Source organism: Coffea arabica, chromosome 10c (genome assembly GCF_036785885.1).
Source record: "Coffea arabica cultivar ET-39 chromosome 10c, Coffea Arabica ET-39 HiFi, whole genome shotgun sequence".
Lineage (NCBI taxonomy): Eukaryota > Viridiplantae > Streptophyta > Magnoliopsida > Gentianales > Rubiaceae > Coffea > Coffea arabica.
Window position 1 is genome coordinate 4,928,536 of NC_092329.1, and position 11,171 is coordinate 4,939,706.

At 36.5% G+C, this 11,171-nt stretch overlaps 1 protein-coding gene and 1 long non-coding RNA gene across 6 annotated transcripts; one reads left to right on the forward strand and one right to left on the reverse strand.

The window, feature by feature from the left end:
• Positions 1-2,779: 2,779 nt before the first annotated feature.
• LOC113714777 (patatin-like protein 2) lies at positions 2,780-5,510 on the forward strand. The gene is made up of 7 exons (XM_027238844.2): positions 2,780-3,041; positions 3,236-3,417; positions 3,604-3,790; positions 3,893-4,054; positions 4,180-4,479; positions 4,683-4,855; positions 5,208-5,510. Exons 1-7 carry the CDS (start codon positions 2,910-2,912, stop codon positions 5,266-5,268), a joined length of 1,197 nt encoding a protein of 398 aa, XP_027094645.1. The 5' UTR covers positions 2,780-2,909; the 3' UTR covers positions 5,269-5,510.
• A 1,203-nt stretch (positions 5,511-6,713) lies between these two features.
• On the reverse strand, positions 6,714-10,623 carry LOC113715177 (uncharacterized). 5 transcript variants are annotated; one of them, XR_011822455.1, is made up of 4 exons: positions 10,068-10,456; positions 7,753-9,888; positions 7,246-7,333; positions 6,714-7,177 (listed from the first exon to the last, which is right to left on the reverse strand). It is a non-coding gene; the product is annotated as an uncharacterized lncRNA (long non-coding RNA). The 5 variants fall into 5 exon arrangements; XR_011822453.1 differs by having other exon boundaries at positions 7,246-9,888; positions 10,068-10,458; XR_003453844.2 differs by lacking the exon at positions 7,246-7,333 and having other exon boundaries at positions 10,068-10,455.
• Positions 10,624-11,171: the final 548 nt, after the last annotated feature.

Genomic DNA, 11,171 nt, shown 5'->3' on the forward strand with positions numbered 1-11,171 from the left:
AAAAGCAAAGGCTTTATACAACCTGTGTATCCTACAGACTTGCCCAACTTATTAGTACTACCAATATGGGATTTTATCCCATGTGACCAACTTTTGACTTGCCAAAGAAACTAGCCAATAAAGAAATGACATGTGGCCAATAAAATAAAACTAACCAATAACACTAGTTTGGTTTATATTTCTACAATATCTGTGTCATATTCTTTGTATTTTCTACCATTGATATAGTTTTCTTTATCAAGCAAAAGAAAATCGTACTGGAAATGTTTCCAACTAGTTTATTAATTACATTGGCTTCCGTTTTATTAAAAAAAAAAAAAAAAAATTGGAGTTGCCGATGTGCTGATGCATTAGTCGGAGAGACGAGCAATTATGGATTTCTTTTCCTGGGCCTGCATGCATATGGTGACGAATACAAGCCCAAATCAGAATTCTTTGTTTTTTCTAGCTAAAATAATAATATATTATTAGATAGAGCAGGAAGTCAACACAAGCAGTTAAAATATCTGCAATGAGAACTAAAAAGAAACTCTACGATAAGCACACAATTCGATCACTCCAATACCTTACAAGTCTTTTCTATTTGGTGCTATAATATCACATGATAAACAAATTGAAAATGTCAAACCAAACCATCAACTGATTAGTTTCTTCAGCTACATTTTCTTTTCTTTTCTTGTCTTTTTTTTTTTTTTTGTTTTCTGTTTGAACTCTTGATTTTACTGTTTACTTTTTCCAGGAATATCCTGATTAAAATCCCAGTTCAAACTACTAAAAATTGAAAAAATTGTTAAGAATTCTCCAATCTCCTCATTTGACACAGGGAAAATTAAAGGAAAAAGATTCCAAGAATCAGACCCATAAAAATATATTGTACATTAGATAGCTCCAAGTACATCCTTCTCCTGAGATGGTTTTTGATTTTGCTCAGTCGTTGATCGAGCTTGGTAAAATTCCTCCACGAGCATTATTTATTTGTCGGTGTAATCGAGAACCTCTAGCAGGGTCGGCGGCAGCCAGAGGCAAGATTCTAGGGGGCAACAATATATCTAGCCTAGCTAATCTCAAGTCAAAATGCATGATAATCTACAAGTCCAGATGCATGATCCTTGCAGTTCTTACATTTTGTCATGTGTATAAAGGTTTTTGTTTTGGGTGTTTCCTTCAACTTTCATTTTACTGTTTGCTTATTCAAGTGCATTGGATGCTAGGCCAAATATTCTTTTTTTTATTTGTCGCGACGATAGAATTTTTATAATTTAATCTAACCTAATCTAAAGAGAAGGGGAAGGGGAGGGGACTCGATATGAGTAGAAATTTTATCGAAAATAACCACTGAAAACCGTCACAAATTATGAACAAATTTTTGTGAAAGATAAGGGTCGAATCCTTGACCTCCCGCATCATTAAGGTTTGGCAGCGATCACCGGACCAAAGACCCAATGCCAAATACACAATGAACGATAATGGCACAGCAGTGGACGTTGACGGTTGACCAGCTAATTACTTGATGCATGCACGATTCTATCATGCTTCATTTAAAGGCACATTTTTCTACACGTGTAAAACTTGAAGCCCTGGTGTAGACGGTCCTCAAATCATTGGGCATTTTCGAAATTATTTTAGTTTTTCTTTATTTCTTGTGGGGTAAGAAATTGTTATAGTTGGTAGGACAGACACACGAAAGTAAGCAATGGCGGCCACGTTGAAGTAATGCTTTAGAATATGAATGAACTTCCACTAATCTTGATTTTTGTTTTTTTGGGGCAGTATTGGCTGACACGTTTGAGGCTGTGAGTGAGATAAGAAGACTTGGAAAATGATGAGGCTTGATACTGTTTCGTTTCGTTCGAAAATTATATACCTGTATTAATTTAGAGAGGACAACATCATTAACAGAAGCCAGTGGAGTTTTTCTCCGGGCGGTCTCCGAACCTTAGGCATCGTCCATGACGGATCAATGTAATGCTTTTTTCCTAAACAAACGTCGTCGTGCTTAGTAAAAGTTGCTATTAAAGATTGATAGGTTACGTACGATACGACCCACTAAGAATTAGTTGGACGGAGTTTTCCTGTTAAGAAAGGCAAAAGAAAAAGAAAAGAAAAGAAAAGAGAAATATTGAATGGGATAGCCACAGCCATTGAAAAGAACCCCATAATCTTCTCCAGTTTATTCTTTCAAAACTAACATTATTCAAAGGGAAAATTGCAGAAGCCTTCCTGTTGTTTTTGACAATTTCACTGTCAAGATTTTAAAAATTACACTAATCTCCGTCAATTTAATAATATTAGTAGCAAAACCTTAAAATTTCTAATTGACTTGGTCAAAATTTTAAATAAATACTTTAAAATGTCCCTGTTTAGTAAAGTTTGATTTACTTTCATAAAAAATTGCAAGATAAGTTAGCACAATTATGAGGGATGGGTCCCAAAGTTTTTATGCGTTTGATGAGAAACTATGACAATAATTGTGTATTACAACAATGGGCAACTTTGTTCTGGGGACAGATAGGTAGGTAATGCATCGCAATAGAGAGATAGCTTAGTTTAGGGATTTCCTGAGGTAAATCTTGGGGGTTTTCCTATACCTTTGGATAAGCCTACTACATGCACCATCTTTCCAATGAAAAGTAGATGAGTTTAATTTGCATAAACAAAAAACGTGCCTTTTTTTTTTTTTACTTTTTGTTTTGACGTTAATGAGCTAAGTACTTCGAAGATGGAGTAGGAAAACACTATAAATACCCCCACTTCGTCATGGATGCAGCACACAAAAGTTTCAACAATCACAATATACAAGTCTAAAAAGGGTTTCATTTTCTTCCTTGTTTTGCTTCATTTTAGTATTTGAAACCTTCATTTTCTGAGTTCTTTTTCTCCATTCCTTTGTATTTAACTTACAATCCATCATGGCAACCACCGTATCAGCTTTGAAGCCTCAATCTTATGGAAATTGTGTGACCATCCTAAGCATTGATGGTGGAGGGATCAGAGGAATCATCCCCGGAGTAATCCTTGGATATTTAGAGACTGAGCTTCAGGTTTGAAAATAATTAATCTCTCCAATCTTTAATTTTGTGTAGCGTAACTACACAATCATGGACTCGATTTGCACGACTATTCCATGGACCAAAAGGAAAATTGAATCTCTCTTTGTACTAATTCATTTCTTGAATGGCCTTGGTGTAGAAATTCTCTTTGTACATAATTCATTTTTGGAATGGCCTTGGTGCAGAAATTGGATGGTTCGGATGTAAGACTTGCTGACTACTTTGATGTGATTGCCGGCACAAGCACTGGTGGCCTTGTGACTGCCATGCTTACAGCTCCAAATGAGAAGAAAAGACCTCTTTATGCTGCGAAAGATATCAAGGACTTCTACCTTGAGGAGTGTCCCAAAATCTTCCCTCAATCAAAGTAGATATCTTAATTAGACTTTTTTTTTTTATACCATATCTTAATTAGACTTTTTTTTTTATACCATATCTTAATTAGACTCGATCCATCTTCATTCCAAATAATTTAATGCGTACTATATCAAGAAACTCAAATTGTGTATGCTACTTTTAACTTACAATTGACACGACTTTCGTCCATGACCAGTCATCTATTCAGTGGAGTCGAAAACGTGGTGAAATCAATGACAGGACCCAGCTATGACGGGAAATATCTCCATTGCATGCTCCGGGAAAAGCTTGGCCAGAGCAGATTGCACGATGCATTGACTAATGTTGTCATCCCAGCTTTCGACGTCAAACTATTCCAGCCCACCATCTTCTCCAGCTATGCAGTTCGTACCAATTCAAGAAACCTTGGTTATTTTAGTTAGACTATTGTTTACTTTTATCTCATCCAACAGAAATTAATATGGTTCGTGTTTTTAATGGCTCAGATGAAGCGCTTTTCAAGTTTGGACGCCTTGCTCAGCGATATATGCATATCAACTTCGGCTGCTCCTACTTATCTTCCTGCCCACAAATTCGAAACTAAGGAACCTGATGGCAGCACAAGAGAATTTCACATGATCGATGGTGGCATGGCGGCCAACAATCCGGTAAGATATTAAATCTCATCTATCCCATGTTAATTTGAGAGCCATGCACTAATTATTTTATTACAAAATTATTACTTTCCTCATGATTACTGCAATTTTATATCTGTCGACTGTATTTTCTTCAGACCTTAGTTGCTATGGGCCAAGTGACTAGGGAGATTAGTCGAGGAAATCCCGACTTCGCCTCTGTCGGTTCATCGGATTATAGTCGTTTCATTGTTCTGTCCTTGGGAACGGGTACTACAAAAGCGGGAGGGTTTGATGCTGAGGATGTTGCCAAGTGGGGACTCTTGTCTTGGCTGACAAATGCTAATACAACTCCTATAATAGATATATACACTCAAGCAAGTGGCGATATCGCTGATCTTCATCTTTCCACTATTTTTCAAACTATGCAGTGTCAAGAAAATTATCTGCGAATTCAGGTAAAAGTCTTTGCGCTAGCTGTACTCTTTTATCTTTTTTTTGCTTACACTTGAAAAAATAATTAAGAAAAAAAAATTGGAAGTAAAAAAGAAAGCAATATGAGCTATATTAGTACGAACCTTGAAGGCCCTGATTTATATATAGTTTTTCTGTCCTCCAAATAGTATATAAGCGTACGCTTGTACAAACATGCATATTTCAGGATGACACGTTATCTGGAGACCTGGGTTCTGTGGATCTTGCCACAAAGGAAAATTTAGAGAATCTTGTCAAAGTTGGGGAGAATTTGTTGAAGAAACCGCTTTCTAGGACTAATTTGCAGAGTGGTGCTAGTGAGTCCGTGAACAAGGGCACAAACGAGGAGGCTCTCAAAAGGTGCAAACCATCGTCCTCAAGCCCTTTTTTCTTTTGCTTATCAAGTTACATTGATTTAATTCAATTTATCTACTCTTCGACTACCCTTTGATCTATTTGGTTTGAATTACTTATTAGAAAACAGATTTTAAAATTCGGCACTCCTAGAATTACTTTATTTACAAATATATTAGTCCTAAAAACTGCCATGACTGACTATAAAAATTTTCAGATGTGATACACAAATCTGAAAAAAAAAAATTGATCTAACCAAAAAAAAAAAAGCAAAAAAATATTTACTGTTTTTTCAAAAATATCTAGATTTCTTGAATTTGCTCAATCTTGCTTTTTAATTTGATCTTTGAATATGTAGGTTGGCAGCATCACTCTCTCAGGAGAGGCGCCTTCGTCTTTCGAACAAGTCCAAGAAATGATCTTCTGAAGGCTCAACGCTGTTAAGTGTGATAATTTATAATTGAAGCACTTGTCGTAAAAATATACATATTATACGTTGACTACGTATGTGTATGTGTAAAATAAGTAAATCCCCAATAAGTGTCCGTACCAATTCCGGGGAAGAGATTGTAATTTCCTTCCAGTGTTGCTGTAATTTATTTTCAATAATCAGGACTTTGAAATTTGAATAATCAGCTCATTGTACCTTTTGTTTTCCAAAGTTCTTTCTTGCACATGAATTCGTTTACTTTATTAGTTACTCCACTATTCATTGTGTGAACTGTGAGGTCTTAAGATTTTATAAAAATGCAGTTTTGGTATCTAAAATTTGACATAGAAGCTATTTTTGGTCCACAAACTTCAGAAAAAAGCAAATTTGATATCCAATCTTTCAACTTTTGAGCACATTTAATACCCTTGATGATTTTTTCCAAATTACTATCGAAATGAGTCATGTCATAGTCACATGTCTGTCAACTATTATGTTAAAAATGCTAAAAAATGTAAAATATCCTTCTGACACTAAGTATTGAGTTCAAGGACTACATTTCTTTTTACACAATAGTTACCGGATATGTGACTATCACGTGACTTTTTCCGATAGTAATTTGCGAAAATTTCGTTAAAGGTACTAAATGTGCTCAAAACTTAAAAGATTGGATACCAGGTTTATTTTTGTCCAAAGTTCGGAGACTAAAAGCGCTCACAGATAACAAAATTTAAGTACCAAGATTGCATTTTTCTCTTAATTTCCTGCTGGCGTTGCAATTGAAAGTTTGGAAGCCGTTTATAGAAGTTATCAACATTCGCGTCCCCCCTACAACGATACAGAGGGAAAAAAAGATGCACCGAGATTACCATTTTCAAGATAAAAGAGCTCGATGTCTTTAGCAGCGAAAACAGGACGCTTGTTTTCATCTGGAGCTGCTGTCGGTTCTGGACCAAAATAATCACATTGGTTAGAAGAACTAGTTGATTGGGCCTCACGCGTTGCGTGAGGTTGCCCAGGCAGTGTACTTCTATTGTATCCAATATGTATATGTATGATAGTTGTTGGATAGAATTTGTTATATTGAAAGAGAACATTAGAGAGAATAGGTGGTGAAAAAGGAAAAATCAAAGGATGTTCGGATCTTAAATGATTCAGTTATACGTCTAGTTCATATACTTACGCGATTATGCCTAAACAAACCAGTGATGGTACATGTGATTTAGAAATCATTTACTGCAATAGATGAAGCTAATATAAAGGTCTTTTTCTCTACTATAGTGAGCTGGTTTATTGTTGTTCCCCATGAATGCAAGAGGGAACGCATATTGGATATCTGGCCTTTGCAATGCCTTCAGGAACATGGCTCAAATAACATTCCGGTGGTTCTTTGAGTTTGAGCCACAAGACTTGATATTGAAAAGATAATAGATAGATGGGCACTGGTAACTATCATTGATGGCTATTCAATCAAGATGTTTAGCAGATATTTTTCCTTTCAATCCGGAAAATTGTTGCCACATTGTAAAGATACATGGCCTTTCAATCTAAGCATATGCTATTTATTCACTCTGTTGTTCGCAATGTACAGAAAATTGGTTTACCATCGAATTTTTATGAACTGATTCTGCGACTTTAGGAGGAATTTCAATTGCATTTACTGCAATAGTGCACAGCTCATTGATAGAATTCCGCAGCAGAAGACAATGGCCAAATGCCGAACACCGCTCTATTTCTTTTATGATTACTGGTGATGTGTAGGTTTTTGAACCATGATCAAACCGAGCAGAAGAAGCCTCACAACAAAGCACTATTGCACCACACCATTAGTACTTTTTCCTTTTTTGGAGGGGGCGCACCATTAGCACTTGAATCCCAATTGTCGAGTAATTAATGGGCTGAAATGACGAAAAAGTCAATAACTCATACTATGTTGGCATTCCTCATAAAGGGGCAAAATAGGTACCAAGGGGTAGGATAGTAAAACGCCATCACAATATCAAATCCCAGCCGACCGATCCTTCATCAGGACCTCACCATCACTTTAGCCTTTGCTGTGAAATTCCAAAAATGATCACACAGCCAAGGTGCCAATGGGGACGAAAGTCACTGTTCCTAACTCCATTCCCGCTTTTATTCTTTTACTAGTTTTTAAGCCCTGATGCCATGCATCAGGTAGCTAAGACTCGTTATTTTGCTGTTATATTTGTGTGTTTTTTTTCTTCGTTAGATAGAGTAGACATGTGTGTGTGTGTGTGTTTTTTTTCCTAATTGCACAGATAAACATGACCTTAAAATCGGGTTATCTAACATTCTTAATGTAGCATTAATCAGTAAGCAATGTCTAAAATTAGGCAGAACTAAAAGGCATGATTATCTAACATTCTTAACGTGGCATTTAACATTCTTAATGTAGCATTAATCGGTAAGTAATGCCTAAGATTAGGTAAAACTAAAAGGCATCAGGCTATACATGTACTGTGTAGCCTTGCTTATTAGTGACGTTACTTCTCTAAAATAAGCAATTTTGAAGCTGGCGATGAATTGCATGCTTTGGTGGTAGTAGCAGGATTGATCCTAGTTGGCAAGTAAGCTGTTATGCTGTAAATCTGCAGAATGTTAAAAGCATTATGATCTTAATTGTTGCAGTAAACATTCATAACAGAATGGCCACGAAGCCCAAATCATACCAGAGTGCAATAAAACTACTACCTTTATTTGGCATTCCATGTAAATATGATCCTATTTAGAAATATCAAGTTACCAAAGGCATTAGAAATCATAAGTTCCTTCACATATGTCAGATAAGATCTACACAAACAATTGCTATTTTTTGACATCTTTTCTCATGATTAATAGGAAAATGCATTAAAGATCAAGAAATCAGGTGTACACCACACATCAATCGCACCAACATCCTACACACACACATGCATGCCTTCCCCCTGCCCTCACAAACAGACATGTGCATGTACCTATATATGCTATATCCCCTTTTGTATTGAGAAAGATTTTTCCATGAAGACCCGAGTGTACAAAGTGAAACCAACAGAGAAGTAATTAGGAAGTTCAGCTAGTTATCTATCAAAATTTGAACAAAGGAAAATGCCCTATTATAAATGTTCCGTATGGTCTCCCAGCAACACTATAGATACATTCCCATATTTCAATAGACAGACTTCCCACCAATATCAATAGCTAGATAGAGACAAAAAAGCATTCCAGAAAGGATGATACTATGAATGTAACTTGTACCTCATCTGAGGAGTTTGAGCGAAGCCACTATTGAGCTGAATAACACCACACTTGGAAGTATCAGAGATACTGGAGATGAGTTTTACTTAAATTCTTAGATAATACAAGAAATTTGTTAGGAAACTTAAAACTAAGTAAACCGTAATTCTAGTGATCAAAATTTGAAAAAATTAGGCCGAACCCATGACTGAAGCTTTCTATTAAATCATATTGAAAAGAATAAAAAAAATTTGGAAATAGAATAAATAATCCAAACATAACAAAGGTCACGGTACAAATCAATTTCATCCCTAAACAATAAGACGGTTATTAAGTTTAATCAACTTATCAACTTTAGCTATGGTTGGGTTTCAAATTTGGCAAAATTTTTGGGGCAAAAAACAGGCTAGGAAGGAAATAAGCTAAAGCCTCAAGAATTAACTTCACCTGGTGCCAGCAAAATATTTTTACCCACCTTCAAGCAGCCCTCATAAGAGAGGATTGGCAGAGGGTTTGGAAAAGTGTGTAGAGCAACTTAGAGAGAGCAGCAAGAAAAAGCAAAGCTATCCGGTTGATTATTTCATGCGTGCCTTGAGAGTGTTCAACTGGAATGCGTCATCTCTCAGTAGGTGATTGAAAGGGCGGCGATTGTATCAGTGTACTTCGATGGTGAGAGAACAGGGCACACCTGGTAAAGAAAGCCAAGAAAAGACAGAGAGGAAACAAGGCCGAAATTGCTGACTGCCAAAATTGCTCCCATCCAAGAATTCCATGCGGAAGAAAAGGAATGAAAAACACAACTTAACATTTAATTGAATATAATAAATCTAACATCTAATCCAGCCAAAGAAGAACAAGTAAACCAGAAACAAATCCCCGATGAAAAACACAACTTAACAAACCAGAAACAAATCCCAATAAAAAAAAAAGTAATAGTTACACCTATGCACCGATGCGCAAACTTATGCGCAATTCAACCGCTTCTTCCTCGACTGAATTATCTGCAATCTAGTAGAAAATTCAATAGGAAAACAGGGGAAGGAAAAAACACTGGCCAGAGAAAGCTCAGAAGAAGAGCGAGGAACGGGAAAGACACACCTGGTAAAGAAGGCGAAGAAACAAGACCGACAACGAAGAAACAAGACCGACAAAAGAATAAGAAAAAGTAGCAGCTGCCAAAACTCTGAAGCGGTGCTCCTAAAACCAAGAATAGAACGAAGAAGAGGATGAGAGGAAATTGCCGACCGCCAAAATTCCTATTTATCTTTGAACTCCAATCGAAGCCTTGTGGTTTCCAATGTCCCATGCAACTGTAAATCTCCCTCTAATGCCGATGGAAGGAGCTCTCCTCCTTCGTCGCCCTCTTTTCCACTTTCTGTAATGACATATTTAGTCAACCCCAACTCAAGAAAAAATCCAACCATTCACATGAAATTGAAAACCCATGCAATGATAAAACCCAGAACACTTAAAAGTCAAAAAATAATAAGAAAAAGAGGCAAAACAATTAAAAAATGCAATTACGGAGATGAGATTAATTGGAAAAGTGTTTACCTTTTTGTTGTGCGTGCAGGAAAAATATAGAGGCATTCTGCTGTAGATTTCTAGATAAGATTATGGAGGAAGACGCGTTGAAGGGAACAATTAAATAGGAAGCTGATGAGTGAAAAAAACTGGTAGAGAAGGCCAAGAGATGAACGAGAAAGGGCAATGGAGATTGCAGAGCTTTCAAGCGGTGGTGGTTCCATCGTTCCTCAAATCACGCCTGGTAAAAAAGGCCAAGAAAAGAAACAGAGGAAACAAGACCGAGAATGAGAGGAACTTTTCAAGACATTTCTGAAGCTACCAAAGAAAACTAAGAAGAAGAATAGAAGCTAAGAAGAAGAAGAAAGCTAAGAGAAAAGAAAGGATGTTGCTGACCGCCCAACCGCCCACTTACCAATATGAATTGCTGACTGCCAAAATTGAGAGCCACGCGGACAGAACGCCCCGCAAAGTTACAATCCAAGAAAGCCACGCGGACAGAATCAAATTCCAGCAGAGCCACTGCCATCCATCAGCAAAAGACCAAAACGCCCCTCAAAGCCACAACAACCACGGGATAACCGGTCCATTTTTCACTGTTCACAAGCCGATTCACGCTTTATATATGTAAGATTAGGATTTCTCCAATTAAATTCAACAAGGAAATTAACAATATTCACTTTACCTCAATATTGCATAAAAAATTATATAACTTGCACCATAAAAGTTTGTTTGGCATCGGTTGGACACAAAAGTTTTTTTTTTTTTTTTTTTTCTGAAAACCTCAGAGGGTGATACTTCTTTTTTATTTTGTTCAAAAAGCTTGTCAACGTTTTCAGCAGCCAGCCACTCACGAAAGTGAAATCAAAAGAAAAGTAAAAGCCCACTAGATATGGTATTGGTACAGGAGATGCATTTAACAAAGCCCACTATATTATATCTTTGTTTTTTTTTTTGGTGAGAAAAATTTTGAATAAGTTCCACTCCAGCTATCACTAACGAATCATGACAATACCTCTAGGACCATAGGACAATACACTATACTCCCGTTCGTCCCACTTATTTAATCATATTTAGAGAATCCAATTTTTTAAAAATAATGGTTTGATTGTGATATTTGTGTTTCTTCTTTCA